General features: G+C 41.5%; 1 protein-coding gene and 1 non-coding gene across 3 annotated transcripts in view; both read left to right on the forward strand.

The window, feature by feature from the left end:
* Nucleotides 1–18619, forward strand: part of Ncapd3 (non-SMC condensin II complex subunit D3) — a 78180-nt gene that overhangs the window by 44486 nt on the left and 15075 nt on the right. For both annotated transcript variants that reach the window (XM_076575908.1, XM_076575907.1), the window contains exons 20-24: nucleotides 3640–3747; nucleotides 5885–5999; nucleotides 6091–6198; nucleotides 8636–8874; nucleotides 9651–9730. In XM_076575908.1, coding sequence (XP_076432023.1) covers nucleotides 3640–3747; nucleotides 5885–5999; nucleotides 6091–6198; nucleotides 8636–8874; nucleotides 9651–9730 — 650 coding nt within the window. The remainder of the gene's footprint in view (nucleotides 1–3639; nucleotides 3748–5884; nucleotides 6000–6090; nucleotides 6199–8635; nucleotides 8875–9650; nucleotides 9731–18619) is intronic.
* On the forward strand, nucleotides 7965–8083 carry LOC121831179 (5S ribosomal RNA). Its single transcript, XR_006074566.1, has one exon. It is a non-coding gene; the product is annotated as a 5S ribosomal RNA (ribosomal RNA).

Here is an 18619-nt window from a genome sequence, read left to right on the forward strand (position 1 = left end):
AGCCATATCAGTAGTTCTTCCTTATCCCTTTTTCTTTCTTCCTTTCTTTTTCTTTTTCTTTCTTTCTTTTTTTGAGGGACCTTTTATTTATTTATTTTTGTTTTATATACATTGGTGTTTTGCCTGCATGTATGTCTGTATGAGGGTGTTGGGTCCCCCAGAACAGGAGTTACAGACAGTTGTAAGCCACCATGTGGGTGCTGGGAATTGAACCCAGGTCCTCTGGAAGAGCAGCCAGTACCCAAAACCGCTGAACCATCTCTCCAGCCCCCCCCATATCAGTATTTCTAATAAATCATTACTGTCATCTGCTTTTATCATGAGATATGTTTTTTCTTAGTTTTTAAATTTTTCATTGACCTGTATGTGTGTCTTTGTGGATGAGTGCAATGTGTGTGAGGGTACCCATGGAGGCCATCAGATTTCTTGGAGCACAGTTGAACAGTTATCAAACAATAAGAAAAAAATAACTGGTGCTATGTTGTTTGGCATGAGATCTTGGGAAAATTGGTGGCAGACTTTAAGGACCAGTGGCACACACCCTACTCATGGCAGAACTAGGGTTAGAAGGAAGGTCTCGGTCCTTTCCTGGCATGCTAGAAAATTCGTCTCTGCTGTGGGCTCGTCTTATGAATGCCCGTGGTCATCAGGCTGTTCGGTCAGATTGTTACTAGAGCCTGGGAGAACAGAAAAAAACCTGTCTTCAGATTTAGAGACAAAGAGCTAAAGAAAGCTGGACTGTGGCAGTGTCACACCCAGTCCGTTGGGCTCCACAGGGAAGGAGAGAGACAACGCTTCCGGCTCCTAAGGTTTTATTAAATCACCACAGACGCGGGCCACTGATCTGATGGATCAGGGCTGCAGGACAAGGACGCGGGAGCCTTGTTTCTCCTGACAGCCCGGAACAGGGGCAGAAGCAGGGTTTATAAACACAAAAATCACAAACATTGCCAGGTTACAGGTCAAATTTTCACCGATCGGATCAGATATCAGGGACTTTGCTTGTGTGTTCTGTTCTGTCAGCTGTCACAGAATGGGAGCTTCTCAGTCCAGCCAGTCAGATTCGATTGTTCTTTCTGTTAGGAATAGCCGTAATTTTTTAAAGAACTAAGGGGCATAACAGACTATTTCTATTGTTTAAGGAGGAGGTTGGTCAGCCATTGGAAACCTCACAGATCCGCTAGGGCTTGGGAACTTGAACTGTGTTTCACCTGGTAAAATGGAGTCTGAAGTCAAAATGGCAGTACTCAGGCCAAGGTGCTTCTCCCTTCAGTAGGAAAGTGGCCACATTTTTTTCTGCCAACATCTCCCTTGGTAGTCAATGGTAGAATAAGACCTTGTGATTTTTCTGGCATCCTAGGGTGTCTAAGGCCATGTAAACACACTTCTCTCTGGTTTTCCTCTGTAAATCAGCGTTCTGTATGTTACTGAGAACAAGAAGTGACCAGTACACCACTCGGCAGCAGTGCCCACGTAGACTTAGGTCTTGGACAGTTTGGGGATCTGTTAAGCTTGGTAAGAGTGGGTATTCTGTGCATGTCATTAAACTCTTGGTGAAAGCTTGAACTACATTAGTGGGGAAAGAAAGTGTCTAGAATAAGAGGGACAATGGTCCTGCTCTTTGTCCTAGCTAAACTTAAGGTCCGAGCTGTTTTCTGTAACTCAGTTTCAGTGATACCATTTTAGAAACATGTTGACAGATGGACTTTATATGGAAGACAGTTAGATGAGGGGATTGTGAAGCAAATTGTGTAGCATGTAAGAAGCTATGTGAGGCGGGCTGCCTAGCTAAATTCAGATATATGAAGACTTTGACAGAAAAGAATTGAATTTATTTGGTGTACCCAGATGCCCAATCTATACAAGTGTTTGAAAATTAGAAGGGAGCAGATTTCAGCCAACTGAAGCAAACTTACGGAAGTGTGCCTGAAATAAAGGGACTTGTCTTGGTACCTGTCCTGAGTCACTGTCGGTGCTCACAAGAAGCTGTACCGAAACTGGACATTAGCTGTGGTGTAGCAAGGATCCCAGAATTGTTTGGCCTTGACAGCTTTCCCAGGCTCTGTGGTTCTAAGTAGTTATCTCAGAACACTGAGGTCCTTGTCTTTAAGCTTTTATACATCAGCCCTTATTTCTTTCTTAGGATTAAGGCCGGTTGATTTCAGGAGCTCTCTTGGCCAACAAGTGGCGGTTAGGTTGTATAATCTATTAAAAGTCATAGGTGTGATTATTCTTTTAAGAGTGATAAACACATGCCAGATGGTGGTGGTGCATACCTTTAATCCTAGCACTCAGAAAGCAGGTGGATCTCTGAGTTCAAGTCCAGCCTTGTCTATAGAGTGAGTTCCTGGTGCCAGGGCTACACAGAGAAACCCTGTCTTTAAAAAGAAAAGAAGTAAGCTGGGCGGTGGTGGCACACCTTTAATCTCAGCCCTCGGGAGGCAGAGCCAGGTGGATCTCTGTGAGTTCGAGGCCAGCCTGGTCTACAGAGTGAGATCCAGGACAGAGAGAAACCCTGTCTCCGAAAAAAAAAAAAAGGGGGGGGGGGGTAACAAACACAGTGGTTTGCTAGGCTGGGTCACATTGTGTCTCTTGTGGTAGTGATTTCCTGATGTTTGGCAAGTGTGGCACCACATTGCTCTAGTGCCACGTGCACTGGGCGATCCCTAAGCTGGTCTGTGAAAGCCCCTGGCATACATGTTACAGATAGTGTCGTTGCAGTACAGTTCTCCCTGAAATAGAAGGATATGTCCTAGCGTTCACTTCTGTGGAGACACTTCACTACACCTAGGTATTTTGGAGTGGCCAATGAAGCTCAGGAATTCTGGGTTTTGAGAATGCTCTTGGGCACAGAAATGTGGTTGTATGTTGTGAGTAGCAGTGACCCCCTGGAACTAGAATCAGTAAGAGACACTAAACACTTGTACCTAAAATATTACAGAAGAATAACAGCTTCTGTTTGTATGTGTGCATATTTGTGTGTCTGTCTGTGTCTGTCTTTCTGTCTATATCTATGTCTTGGTCTATGTGCATGTGCACAGGGACCAGAAGAGGACTTTGATGTCTTCTTCTATCATTGCATACCTATTAATTTTCCGGCAGGGTCTTTCCCCTGAACCTGGGGCTTACCCTCAGCTAGGCTGGAAGCCAGCAAGCCCCAATATCCTCTTGTCTCTGCCCCTGTGGAACAGGCATTCGTGGGAATGCCTGGCTTGTTATGTGCTGAAATCTGAAGTCAAGACCTCATGATTATGGACCAAGTACTCTTAACTGCTAAGCCATGTCTCCAGATCCCTGCTATTTTTTTAAGACAGTGTCTAGCTATGTAGACACATTGGCCTGGAGCTCTCTGTTTAACTAGACCAAACTGGCACTCAGGATCTTCCCGCTTCCACCTCCCAATGTGGAAAGAAAGATGATATACACAATACTCTTTCAACATTTGACTTAGCCAGTTCCCATGGCCAGGATGCTGAAAGTGTTGCCGTGGTGTGGGGCATGTGATGGGAAAGGTGAAAACAGTGAGTGTGGTGGCTGGGGTCTTCCTGCCTTCCAAGAGCCTGGAGGTTCTGGGAACTGGGCTTGGTGAGTCATCTGAGCCATATGAGACCCGTCAGAGCTAACCTGTGACTTGTGCAGGAACTGCTGAAGCAAGTGTGTGGGGATGTGCTCTCCACCTGCGAGCACCACCTCTCTAACATCCTCCTGAAGGAAGATGGAGCGGGAAACATGAATGAAGACCTGGTGGTAAGCAGCTGCTTTTTCTTCATCTTTTTACAGTAGGGTTTCTTCGAGGGTGATTATGTAATGTGGGTTTCAGTTGCTATTGACAAGAAAAAGAAAGGCTTTTAGAACTTACTTTTTTAGGGTTTTTTTTTTTTGTTATGTGTATGCTTGTTTATGTGTGCTGGGAGGAGGCGGGTATATGAACGTGAATGCAGATACTTGTGGAAACGAGGAGGATATTAGATGCTAAGGAGCTGGAGCTACAGGCATTCATGAGCTGCTGATGTGGGTGCTGGGAACCAAACTCAGATCCTCTGCAAGAGCAGCAAGTGCTCTTAACTGCTGACATCTCTCCAGCCCCCGTTTGGCCTTTTGACTTTTAAAATAATTATAACATGTCTTCTGGGCTATTTAAACTTTGGACTGTAGCACTGGAGGAATAGAGCTGAGCTTTCGTAAGGTGCAAAATAAAAGGGGAGATTTGACCGCCAGGACACAGATGCTGTTTGCTGAGCCAGTTATCTTGGTGGGCACTCCTGCTTTAATAGTAGTGTCGGCATAAGAGACCACTTGAATCAGGACACATAGGCAGTTAGCACTGTTAACAATGGTCCTGATGCTGGCATCTGACGTTGTCTGTTAGAGGAAATAGGCCATGGTTTGATGCCCGTCAGGATGGATGTCATTTAACCAAGCCCGGCTGGTGTCTCCTCTGTGTAAATGAGGAGAGCACCTCCTGTCTGTGTTCAGTTCCTGCTCTGCCAGCTTTGCTCTTGCCGTTAGTGATTGTAGACCAGGGTTAGAGTTGGAAGGGAAGGCCGCTCTACCAGCAGCTCTGTGTGCACACGTTCTGTGATAAGCATTAGCATTATGGGACTCTAGATGCTGTCAGCAGACTTCAGAGGGCTTGGATTTTATCAAGTGTCAGTCATTACCCACACCAATGTTACAAAAAAAATGAAAATCACAGCAGCTAGCAAAAACAACATGTTTTATGTTTAAGATTTTTTTTAAAACTCAAATACATGTGCTATTGGCTTCCTTACCACAAGGTTAAGGAGTTATTTATTTGTTTGTTTGTTTTGGTTTATTTGAGTCAAGATCTTGCTATGTTGCTTGGGCTGACCCTCCCAGCACACCCCTGCCCCAGTCGCTAAGATTGTAGGCATGCATGTACAACTGTTTTAAGCTCTAAAATAACCTTTCACCTGACCTTTGACTTTTTAATAATGCTCATTCACCTTTGGGGTGAAGAAAAATAATAGTATTTATTAAAACAGGATGTCACTAGAAAACATGAATAGTGGTAGCTGGCTCTGAGGAAGATGGACCTTGTGTGTGTTCTGAGCAGGAGTTTAAAACAGTAAACTAACCTGGAGGACAAATTGGAATTGTTTTACAATATAGAGTGAGTTTACATGCTTCTAAAAACAAATTTAGTTTGAAGTGCTGGGGATCAAACACAGGGCCTGGAGCATGCTAGGCCAGCTTTCTACCGTTGAGCTGGACGCCCAGCCCTTTATGTGCTCTTTCGGTCTGGATTTCACTGCTAGGAAAATTAAACAGCAGGTTTCACAGAGGTCTCCATCCGGCTATTGTAAGAATAAACACCCATGCCAGGCATGGTGGTGCCCACCTTTAATCCCAGCACTTGGGAGGCAAAGGCAGGCGGATCTCTCTGAGTTTGAGGCCAGCCTGGGCTACAGAGTTCCTTCCAGGACAGCCAGCATTGTTATACAGAGAAACCATCTTGAAAAACAAAAAAAGAAAAAAGAAATACCTACTAACTGTAGACTATTCAGCAAAAGTATCATGAAGCCCATAGCTTTCACATGGCATCTTTATATTCTTTAAGCATTTGTTGTATATATTAATATGAAGAGATGACACCTTCTATCACAACATGATTATTAATAGAAGCCCCAATTCACAGAAATGTCTGGATTTTGATGATAAAATGATATGGTCATTCTAATTTGGAATGAATTTTATTAAGTAGCAGCCAAATTTTTATTAATAGCCATGTATATTTTCTGAAAAAGTAGTGATTGTTTTGTAATTTGTGAGACAAAATAATGCTCTTTTGACATGTTACTCAAGCTAGAGTTTAATGGTTTGTTTTGCCTTGCTTTTACTACAAATTCAATTCTCTTTGCAGGTGAAATGTATTTTTACCATAGGAGATATAGCCCAGTTATGTCCAGCCATAGTAGAGAAGCGAATCTTCCTTCTAATCCAGTCGATTCTGGCTTCTTCTTCTCACGTGGATCACCGTAAGGCCTTTGAAGTCATACCCTGCACCATTCCGTCCTAAGGCTCATTAACTGTCTCAATAATAATTCATTTCCCCTTCCTTCCCCACAGTTCCATCATCTCAAGGGAGTACAGATGCCCTAGCCAGTCAGCTGCCTTTCCAGGTCAGAAGCTCTGCCATGCCTTCCGTGATTAGAGCACACGCCATCATCACTTTAGGTAAGGCACCATGGGAGAAATGTGACTGTAGTCTGTATAGCTCTTGTCTCAAATAAGCGTCACCACAGTAATGTGCTATGTGCTGTTGAGGCTGTGCCTACTCTAGCTTTTATGACTTTAAGAGTTAATTCTGATGTGAGGGACCAGCTCTGCAGATGGAACAGAGCACTCACAGTGTGAGCCTGTGAGACTGTCACTCTGTGTGGTGATTACATCTCTCATTGCCATGCTGAAATACCGACAGAGGCAACTTCAAGGAAGAGGGGTTTACTGTAGTGCATGCTTCAGAGGGCGCCTCTGTCCATTTTACAGAGTGGAAGCATGGTAGCACTGGCTGGTCACTGCAAAGCAGGAGACGGGAAATGAGGTTCTCTGGCCGGAAGCCAGGCTGAAATAGGATCCTCAAAACCCCTCCACACTGACCCATGCCTCCCACCTCTAACCTCACAAAACAGTGACATCAGCTGGGAACCAAGTATTCAAGTATTTAATCACGTGAGCCTAAGTGGGACATTTTACATACAAACCATTATACAGGGAGATTCTTTTGTAGGATTATGGTAATTAATTTCAAATGCACCTGTTTCTGTCTTTATGGGGGTTTTGTTTTGCTTTTTTTGTTTGTTTGTTTTCAGTGTTCACGGTATAGCTTGTGAAGTCTGTCAACAAGCATATTTCAGAGGCCGGGAGAGGGCTCAGTTGATAAAGTGCTACAAACTACGAAGCACAAGGGCCTGATTGTGATCCCTAGAAGCCACATTTTTTAAATGCCAGAGTCTGGAGAGATGGCTCAGTAATTAAGAGCACTGGTGCTTTTCCAGAGGACCCAGGTTCGAGTCCCAGCACCCATAGCTCACAACTGCCTGTGACTTCAGTTCTAGGAGATTGATGCCCTCTTTCGTCCTCTGCAGGTACCAGGCACCCAAGTGACAGATGTGCAGACAAAATACCCATGCACTTAAAATACATTAAAATAAAAAATAGTTAAAGAAGCCATGTCCACTGATACATGCCTGTAATCCCAGTGCTGAGGATTCAGAGACTGTCAGACCCCTGGTGCTCCCCGGCCCACCAGCCTAGCCTGCTTGGCAAACTGCAGGCCCGTGAGAAGCTCTGTCTTGAAGGAGAACACTCAGGGTTGTCTTCTGGCCTCTACCGACACTTGTGTATACACATGAGTCTGCACACACCCAAAACAAGAATTGTAGTCTAGATACTACACTGGGTTTTAGGGATGGAAAGTTTGAAGTTCTGTTTATAGAGCGAGATGGTTTATTTAATATTTCCCAGAACTGACAGATGAGTTGTGAGCACATTTCTCCACAGACTCAAATAGTTTGTCATGAAAACACTGACCTCTGGCTATGATTGAAATAGTCTGTCTTTAAAAGTGCTTATGTATTTTATAGTAGAAAAGTTTGGAATGGTGGTTTTTGTTCCCTGCTGTGGTTTGGTTTGGGTTTTTTTTTTTTCTTTTGGTTTATTTTGTGGTATTGGTTGTTTTAAAAATAACTAAGGAGATCTGGACTGGTGGTTCTGGCGACTGGACGCATTTGCGTCCCCTCCTGCCCGCGTCGGGTGCCTGTGGTCTGGATGTGTCTCGGCAGGTGCGGGAAGGAGCGATTGTTGAGAGACGGCCAGAAACAAGCAGGGGAACCCTCCGCAGTAAACACGTTTCTTCGTACTTTGAGACTTCGTGGGGTTTTTTTTTTGTTTTTCTCGTTTCCAGCACATAAAAGACATTGTCCCCCCCCCCAAAAAAAAAAGTCTACGGCCATACCACCCTGAACGCGCCTGATCTCGTCTGATCTCAGAAGCTAAGCAGGGTCGGGCCTGGTTAGTACTTGGATGGGAGACCACCTGGGAATACCAGGTGCTGTAGGCTTAAAAAATAAATAAATAAATAAATAAATAAATAAATAAATAAATAAATAAATAAATAAATAAATAAATAAATAATAAAAATAAATAAAAAATAAAAATAAAAATAACTAAGAATTACAAGTAAGAGCAAAACATTCCCCAGGCCACAAAGCAAACACACTAGAGAATATAATTCAGCAGTCTCCTTCTAACTGAATAAAAAAAAAAAGTGACACAATATTCTTTCCTGCTATCTAGCTTGCATTTTTAATTCAATAAGTTTTTTAGAGCATGTATATGTCAAAACTAAAATGTGTTAGGTTTGACTGGTCATTTTGTGGGTAAGTAGATAACTATAAAATTCAAAGAATGACTTTAAGTGCAAGACGATTTTATTATTGCAGAGGAAAAATCACATGTCTCAAGAAACTTGTGGGATTTATGTTTTTGAGTGCTATTTTTAAACTTTCTAATATTTGTCTGTGAGCTTGCTGTTGTTTGTGACTTGGGGCATATGTTTCCTCTGTGTAACCTGAAGTATGGAATCTAGACATCTTCCTCTTTTCTGTAATAGGTAAACTGTGCTTACAGCATGAAGACCTTGCAAAGAAAAGCATCCCAGCCCTTGTGCGAGAACTTGAAGTGTGTGAGGATGTGGCTGTCCGCAACAATGTCATCATTGTGATGTGTGATCTTTGTATCCGATACACTGTCATGGTGGACAATTATATTCCCAATATTTCCATTTGTCTGAAGGATTCAGACCCATTTATCCGGAAGCAGACACTGATCTTGCTTACCAACCTCTTACAGGTATGAGTAGGACTCAGACTGCCCTTTTCTGCTTACCATACTGGTTTAAGGGAACATTCAGTTAACAATGATATGCCTACTTTGTCGTAGAATCAAAGACAATTATTCTCATCTTTGTTTAGTCTTTGTTTACTGTTCACTGGCATACTTGTACAGAATTCCATGTGAAGCAGGGCGATTCTGTGTCTTTAGACCTGCAGAAGGACGTACTTGGGGACAGGCGCCTCTAGTCCAAGACGCCCTGCTCCTCTTGGCCACATCCATGTGTTTCAGCCATCATGGCTCTTGCTTTAAAATGTAGATCATATTTGGAATGCACTGTCTTACAGCATTGCTGCAGGAGTCAGTGAACGGTTTTCAGTCTAAAACATCGGGAGCTGCAGGGCTGTCTAGAGCATATGATACTTCCGTGTACATTCAGAGCTTGTAGTTAGCCTATAATGAGAAGGAATAGCTGATTATACATCTTTTCTAAACACTCATAAGCTTATCTTTTCCTGCATTACGGATTATTATAGATCTGCCCATTGAAGCCATATTCTTTGTGTTATTTTCTTTATGCCGTAGATTTGGTAAGTTTTTGCCCAAATACTCCTCTACATCTCTTTGAACTGGCAAGTGCTATGTGCTTTGAAGGAGGTTAGGAGGTAAACACGATCAAACTATACTCGGGTCCCAGGTGGAGCAGTGGCCAGCAAATGCCTCTGCCCCTTGGCCCATCTCACGTTTCCCTGTCAGAGTCCATCCTGAAGTGTGCTGCTTTCACCCTCGCACAGGAAGAATACGTGAAGTGGAAGGGCTGTCTCTTCTTTCGCTTTGTCAGCACCCTGGTCGATCCACACCCGGACATTGCCAGGTAATCTTGCCTTCCCGTGTCAGACAGCTCACGTTCCCCTAGTTCCTGGTGTGCACTCTCTTTCCTTTCAGGAGAGTCTACAGTTGTTGGGGATTTAGTTGGCTTCTAATAATTACCAGAAAATCTTAAAATACTGAATGATAGAACAGACCTTATATGTACATGTTTTAAAAGCAAAACAAACCAAAACTGAGCAGACAGCTAACTAAATAATCTCAGCTCGGACTCCATCATTTGCTAACGCTGCCTGCCCTCACTAAGGAGTAGTGACGAGCACGCTGTCTTGTCATTTAAACTGTATCGATGGGAGGAGGCATTAACTAGTGACTCTTCTGATGATTTCTAGAGACAAAAAAACACTTAATTTTGACAAATCCAATTTTCTTTTAAGTTCAGAAATTCTAAGGAAGAGATTCTAAGAATTAAAGAGTGAATGGCACAGTGTAAAATACAGTGTACAGATTGCAAAGCCTCCTTGGAAATGACTTTCCCATTCCTTAATTCCTATTCTTGTATTTTTTTTAAAGACTTATTTTCAAGAGGTTTGGAAATGCTCTGATAGGATTTGCTACTCCAGATTATGTTGTATGAATAATTATTTTTAAGGCAAATCTTCATATGGAAAACAAGATGCTGAATGCCACAAGCAAAGCCACTACAGCAGGCGAAAGGTCTTTACGGAGTCATTAACTATAAATAGCTTATAAGAATGGCTCTCTCTGCTTCTAAATTTGGTCACCAATTATTTGGTCTGCTTTCCATAGAAGAATCTCTGTTGAGTTCTTTGGGTTTAATTTTCAAAGAGGAATATTTCACATAACAAAGTAGCAGAACATTAACCTTCTAATTAATATTGTCTAGAGCCAGAAGCAAAAACACTGGGGTCACCAGCTTCTTCTTTGTGTAGTTGGGGAAGGGCTGAGATGGATGTGCCACCTGATTTTAATGTGCCCCTTAAGGACCCTTGTGGCCAGTGGTCAACGTAGTCACACCGGCCCTGGCGGAAGTGTTCAGAATGCCTTCAGGTGATGAACCTAGGATGCAGTGTTTTCTGTTTAAGCTGTATCTCCATCTTTTCTCTCGTTTTTTATCAGCTCCTATATAAGCATGTTTAAAAGAGACAATAGATGCCGGACAGTGGTGGCGCACGCCTTTAATCCCAGCACTCGGGAGGCAGAGGCAGTCGGATCTCTGTGAGTTTGAGGCCAGCCTGGTCTACAGAGTGAGATCCAGGATAGACACCAAAACTACACATAAAAATCAAAAAAAGAAAGAAAAAAAATGAAGCACTAGATAAGTTTAACCCAATTTAAACATTTCACAGTATATACACATGTTAAAATATCACATGATACTCCATAAATATGTATAATGTATGTGTATTGGTTAAAAAGAATACATTTCAGATAGTTGAAAAGAATATATTTAAAGAAGAGCATTAGTCAGCATATAACATTTACATAGATGGTATAAATCCAGATCCTCGGGGCATGGGTCAGAAGGAAATTTGGTCAGATAAAGAGATGTTCTACACTATGGTGAGACAATCAGCACATTTAGCATTTGATATTCTATCCTTAAATCTCTCACTAAAATGTTTTTATTACATCTTATTTACTTATTATGTGTATCTGTTTGGGGGCATGTATGTACTACAGCACACGTGTGGAGGTCAGACAACTTGCAGGAGTTAGTTCTCGCCTTTCATCATGTGGGTCCCCATGACTGACCTCAGATCATCAGGACAGGAGTTTCTTCTTTCAGAAAAGCTGATGTCTACATAGCTAGGCCAGTGCCAGGCCAATTTGTTTATATTAAGTGGATTAGTTTCTTCATATGTTTCTGCCAAGTCAGAATTTACAGACACTGAGAGACAGAGCCTATTGAATGTATTTTTGGTCCAGTTGGATTTCCTGAAGAGTCTGGCATGAGGAAATTAAGGAAGAAAAATGGGGGATGGAACTGAACCCAGGGTCTTGTACATGTTATGTAAGTGTTCTGCCACTGAGCTATATCCCAGCACGTCTTTAACAGGGTCATCTAAAACTTTGTTTTGAGGCTACAAAATTATATCACATATTTTCTCCTCTGACCACTAGGTGGCGGTCTTGTCGTCCCATAGTCACAGGGTGATAGCCAAGTAATACGCAGCCTGTTTAATAGGCAGTAGCTGCAAAAATGAGTTCAAACGAAGTGCCACTGAGAAAGAAAAGGGAGGAAAGCAAAGGTGACTTGGTTTGGGAGAAAAAGAAACTCCACTCTGGAGAGCTCAGTGAAGCTGCAGAACAAATGGGCTGGGATAGGGAGTCCAAACAGCTGGGAGGACAGACAAGGTGCGTACAGAAGAAGCTCCGATTCCATGCAGTGGCATGGTCCACGGCCACAGAGTGGTGACATGGAATACGAATGTGGGGGGACCATGAAAGAAGTCTGGAAAACGGCAGGTGGGGGTGACAGCTGGGTGTTTATCTGTGAGCCTTGAAGACACTGGGTCATGACTTGGGGTGGAGAGAAAAATAAGCTCCCAAACTAACAGAAAACAGATAGCTAGAGGAGGCTGCCATGCTGGACCAGCTGCTTGTCTGTTGCTATAACCTGTTGCCACCTCTCCCATTCCTTGCCTTCGCCTTCCTTGAGTCTGAAATTAAATTTCTTTGAACTTTTCAGCAGACCAACAAGAAAGTTAGACCCTTTTCTCCAGTATATCAAGACGGAAACTTGCTGTTAAAGTAAAGCCCCTGTAGGTGCAGCATGGAGCCTGACACTGTGCACTGACTGATTGCAGCTTCTCCTAACGAACATCTCAGTGGCAGCCTTCATCCCTGAACATGCAGTCCTGCCGGGCTCATGTGACCGTGAAATAGAGGTGCATAGCTCCTAGTAGGGTACAGGCTAGTGTCTCACCATCAGTTACCCCTGCTGATCTGCGTTCCCAGCCTAAAGCCCAAGAAAATGAACGTCTGTCCTGGGATCAGGTTCAAGCAGCCCCTCCCCCCTGATGAATTAGCAGATTCATAATGCGAGTTCAGGTCTGAGGAGGAGAAGTTCCTGGTGGACATGAGAACCACTGTGCTATAGTAGATTGACCATAAAGAAGAGCACAGAGGGCAAATTCCTATTCTTCCTTTTATTATACAAATTATGTTTGTTTCTGTATTTGATAGTTATCCTAGACAGAACCAGGGTCCCTCTAATTCTACCTGTAGCCTTGTCTTCTAACCCATTTCCATTCTTTTGTGACACCCACCAACCTGTAGAAACACTCTACCAGGGACCCCACAGCCCCCACAATTAGCTAAGACACAGTAGGAACAGCAACCCAAGAATAGAGCACCCAACCACACCCAACAAAGAGAAGAGAGATATCTACACAGCAGACACTACAAACATCCTAACTCCAGATGCCCAGATCCCAAAGCAAAAACCCAAACATGAACAGCTAAGCCGGTGTGCCTCCTCCAGAAACTAGCAACCCTACTGCAATAAGCTCCAAGGAAAGCAATTTAGCTGAAGCCTAAGATAAGGACTTCAAAAGAGTAACTGTGAATATGTTGTAGGACCTTAAAGAGGATATGAATAAATGCCTCAGTTAAGACCATGAAAACACATGCAGTTGAATGAAATAGTTGAAACAATTCAAGACATGGAAATAGGATTTAACAAAGAAATAGTCACGTAGACCTGCTTCAATTTCAAGGAGAAAGGCCAGCTCACATATAAAGAGGGTCCTCAGGATATCAAACAGAAGCCTCCGGTAAGCTTTACCAACAGATTAAAAGACATGGGAGAGAGAACCTTAGGTCTTGCAGACAAGGTAGAAGAAATGGATAGGTCAGTCAAAGAAAATGTTATACCTGGAAAAAAAAATCCAGGTACAAAACATGCAGGAAGTCCAGGATTTTACAAAAAGCCCAAATCTGTGAATGGTAGGGGTAGAGGATGTTGAAGAAACCTAACTCAAAGGCACAGAAAATATTTTTAACAAAATTAAAGAAAATATTTCCCCAGCCAAAAGGAGGTGCCTATCAAGGTACAAGAAGCATACAAACACCAAATAGACTGGACCAGAAAAGAAATTCTCCCAGACACATAATAGAACACTAAATGTATAGAATAAGAAATGATATAAAAGCTTCAAGTTCAAGGGGAAAGGCCAAGTCACATATCAAGAGAGTCCTATTAGAATAACACCTGCCTTTTCGGTGGAAAATGAAAGCCAGAAAGGCCTGGAAGGATGGTCTACAAACTGAGAGAGCACGGACTCCAGCCCAGCCCACGATACTCAGAAAACTACTAATCACAGCAAACAGGGAAAGAAAAACACAATAAAAAAAATTAAGAGATTTCTGTCCACCAGTCCAGTCTACAGAAGGCACTAGAAGGAAAACTTCAGTCTATAGAGAAGTTAACTACACCCAAGAGGACATAATAAATAATTCCAGAACAGTAAATCGAGAGAGAAGGGTGGAGGAATTTGTACCACAACAAATAACAGGAATCAGTAAACACTGTTATCAGTAACTTTCTATCAATGGTCTCAGTTCCCCAAAGAAAAAGACAAACTAACAGATTGGATTAGAAAACAGGATCCATATTTCTGCTGCATCTATGAAGCACACCTCACCATCAAAGATCGCCATCACCTCAGGGTAAAAGGATAGAAAAGATTATTTCAAGTAAATGGAACTAAGAAGCAAACAAGTATAACTATTTTAATATCTGATAAAATAGACTTCAAATCAAAACTAATCAGAAGAGATAGGGAAGGTCACTATATAGGTCATTAAAGGAAAAGTCCACCAAGAGAATATTGCAATTCTAAACATATATACACCAAATGTAAGGGCACCCAAGTTCATAAAAGAAACACTACTACAACTAAAATCACATATTGACCCTAACCTGGTGAAAGTGGATGACTTTAATACCCTACTCTCTCCAATAAATAGGTCATCCAGATAAAAAATTAAAGAGAGGAACACTGGAGTTAAATAACATCATAAATCAAAGGGACCTGCCAGATATTTACAGAGCATTTCACTGAAACACTAAAGAATATGCTTCTTTTTCAGCAGTTCTTGGAACTTTCTCCAAAATGACCACATATTAGGAAACAGCAAGTATCAACTGATATAGGAAAAGTGGAATAACACCCCACATCCCATCTGACCACCATGGATTAAAACTTGATATCAACAACAGAAATAGCAGAAAGTAAACAAACTAAGGAAACTGAAAACTCACTACTGAATGAACTTTAGAACTGAAGGAAAATGAGAACACAGCATACCCGAACCTATGGAATACAGTTCTAAGAGGCAAGTTCATAGCACAAAGTGCCTACATAGGAAACTCGAGAGATTGAATAACTTAACAACAAACCTGAAAGCTCTAGGAAAAAGAAAGGGAGGGAGGAAAGAAGGAAGGAAAAAGAATTGCTGAAACACAGTGGGTGGGGAGAAATGATTAAACACATCTGGAGTTTCAGGGCAGCATCAATGAAATAGAAACAAAACAACAACAAAATCACTGAAATGAAGAGTTGGTTCTTTGAGAAAATCAACAAGATTGACAAACTCTTAGCCACATTAACCAAAAGATGGAGAGAGAAGGTCCACCTTAATAAAATTAGAGCTGGAAAGGGAAATATTACAGCAGACACTAAGGAAGTTCAGAGACTCCTAAGGATATATTTTAACAACCTTTGTTCCACCATACTGGAAAAGGTAAAAGAAATGAATCAGTTTCTTGATATATATGGCCTAAATCAAGATGAAATAGACCGTTTAAACAGACCCATGGCCCCTAGTGAAACAGCAGTAATTTAAAAATCTCCCAACACAAAAGAGCCCAGGGCCAAATGGATTCAGTACAGAATTCTACCAGACCTTCAAAGAAGAACTAATGCTAATACTCCTTAAATTATTCTGCAAAATAGAAACTGAAAGAACACTACTACCTAATTTTAGCTACTATTAACCTGATACTCAAAACACACAGGTGTGTGTGTGTGTGTGTGTGTGTGTGTGTGTGTGTGTGTGTGTGTATCCCTTATGAACATAGATGCATAAATTCTCAATAAAATACTTGTAAACCAAATTCAAGAAAACATAAAAAAAAATTATCTACCATGATCAAGTTGGCTTCATTCCAAAGATGAAGGAATGATTCAAAATATATATCAATAAATATAATCCACCACATAACAGACTGAAAGACAAAAACTACGTGATTATCTCATTTGCTAAAGAAACAGCCTTTGATAAAATCCAATATCCCTTCATGGTAAAAGTCCAGGAGAGGCTAGGAATACAAGGGACATACCTCAACATAATAAAGACTGTTTAGAGCGACCCACAGCCAGCATCACCCTAAACAGAGAGAAACTCTAAACATTTCCAGTAAAATCAGGAACCAAAAAAAGGTTGTCTGTTCTGTCCATTTCTATTCAATATAGTACTTGAAATCTTAGCTAGAGCAGTAAGAGAACTGAAGAAGACCAAGGGATACAAATAGGAAAGGAAGAAGTCAATGTATCCTTATTGTAAATATGATTTTATACATAAATATCCTCAGAGACTGCACTAGGAAACTTCTACAGCTGATAAACACTTCAGCAAAGTATTAGAAAATGAAATTAACAAAGAAATCAGTAGCCTTCCTGTTTACCAATGGCAGACTGAGAAAAGAGTACCTTGTACAGTAGCCTCAACCAAACAAGGTAAAGACCTGTATAATAAAAACTTTTATGACACAGAAGAAAGAAATTGAAGACATCAGGAGGTGGAAAGATCTCCCATGCTCATGGATCAGGAATATTAATGTGAAAATGGCATCCTACTAAAGCCAGTCTACAAATTCAGTGCAATCCCCATCAAAACTTCAACACAATTCTTCTGAGAAAATTTAAAAAACAAAAAAACAATCTTCATGTCATAGGGAAATACAAAAAGCTGAGGACAGGCTCAATGTTCAATAATGAAAGAATTGTTAGTATCACCATCCCAGATTTCAAATCGTATTACAGAGCAATAGTAATAAATAAAAGCATGGGATTGGCTTAAAAACAGACACATCAATCAGTAGAACCAAACTGAAGACAATTCTACATATCTGATTTTGATAAAGAAGCTAAAAATACATACCGGAGAAAAGACAATATATTCAACATATGGTGCCATTGAAACTTCATGGCTGCATATAAAAGAATGAAGATAGATCCATGTCTGTCTAACCCTGCACAAAACTCAACTCCAAATGCATCAGAGACCTCAACACAAGACCAAATACCCTGAATCTGATAGACAAGAAAGTGGGTAATGAGCTTGAACTCATTGACACAGGAAAGGACTTTCTGAACAGGACATAGGCATTAAAACTAATAGTTAATAAATGTGACCCTATGAAACTGAAAAGCTTCTTTATGGCAAAGGATATATCATTCAAGCAAAATGACAGCATATGGTAGAGAGTTAGTGTCTAGAATATACAAAGAACAAAAAAACTGAACATCAAAAAAGAAATCTCATTTTTAAAATGGAGTACAGAACAAATCAAGACAGTTCTCAAAAGATAAAACACAAATGGCAGAGAAATATAAGAACTGTTCAAAATTCTTAGCCATCAGAGAAATGCAAGTTAAAATTGCTTTGCGATTTCATCTTCCCGCAGTCAGAATGGCCAAGATCAAATGACAGCTGATGCTGTTGAGGATGTATGTGGGGAACGGGGAATACTTACATTTGCCGATGGGGGTGCAAACTGGTTTAGCCATTATGAAAGTCAACGTGGAGGTTTCTGGGGAAGCTGAGGATTGTTCTGCTTCAAGATCCAGAAATCCCTTTCTTAGGCATATACCCAAAAGACTGCGGAGATACTTACTCACGCATGTTCATTGCTGCTCTGTTTCTAATAGCCAGAAATTGGAAACACCTAGATGTCCATCAAGTGATGAATCAATAATGAAACTGTGGTACATTTACACAATGGAATATTATTCAGCTGTTGAGAAAAATAAAATTATGAATTTGGCAGGTAAGTGGGAAGAGCTAGAAGCAATCATTCCAAGTGAGGTTAACCCGGCCCCCAAAAGGCAAACATAGCATGTTACCCCTTACATAAAGCTACATATGGTTAGCTTTTAAGTTTTCAGTATGTTTGCTACCACCTGAATAACCACAGAGGTTAGGGTGGCAATGGAGCAGGGATGAGGAGGTTTCCCAAAAAGGGGGAATAGAATCTAGTACTGTGGAGAGAGTGTGTGTGTCAGTCCTGTATCTGGAAGACACTGTTTCCTTGAAGTTGTCCATGACTTCTGGCTCTTGCAAATTGGAATAGAAGAATTAACTGGGAAGAGGGACGAGAGAGTAGGATAAAGGAAGGAATTGGGGAGGAACAGCTAACACTGAAGGCCTTTTGGAAAGCCATATGGAAACCTACTGCTGTAGAAGCTTCCCAGAATATACTCACATGAAAAGAAATGGAGCCCCCATACTATGGGGGAGACAGTGCCCAAACTAGATCCCTTATGCCAAGTAAAACCTCCAGTTCCAGGAATGGGTTACATCTTGTTGAGTCATTGGCTAAAGGGATCCCTTGGGCTTCCTTAAACATCACAGACTATTACCAAGGCTATTGATTGCTCGACACATCCTAATGGTAAGACCCTATTGCTAAGGACACTTAGAATTATCACTGAGCATGGGAAAATCCAGCTGGTACTGAATTAGAAGCTTTTCTTCTGCTGGCCCACATTCATGGTACTAGAAGGTACTCTGCATGCTGCCAGAGGATAAAAGTAATCAATATCTTTCTGTATGCTGTGAATATGTGTTGCTCTGAGTGGTTGATAAATAAAGCCATTTGGCCTATGGCAGGGCAGGATGGAGC

The sequence above is a fragment of the Peromyscus maniculatus genome, chromosome 7, assembly GCF_049852395.1.
Source record: "Peromyscus maniculatus bairdii isolate BWxNUB_F1_BW_parent chromosome 7, HU_Pman_BW_mat_3.1, whole genome shotgun sequence".
NCBI classification, from domain to species: Eukaryota; Metazoa; Chordata; class Mammalia; order Rodentia; family Cricetidae; genus Peromyscus; species Peromyscus maniculatus.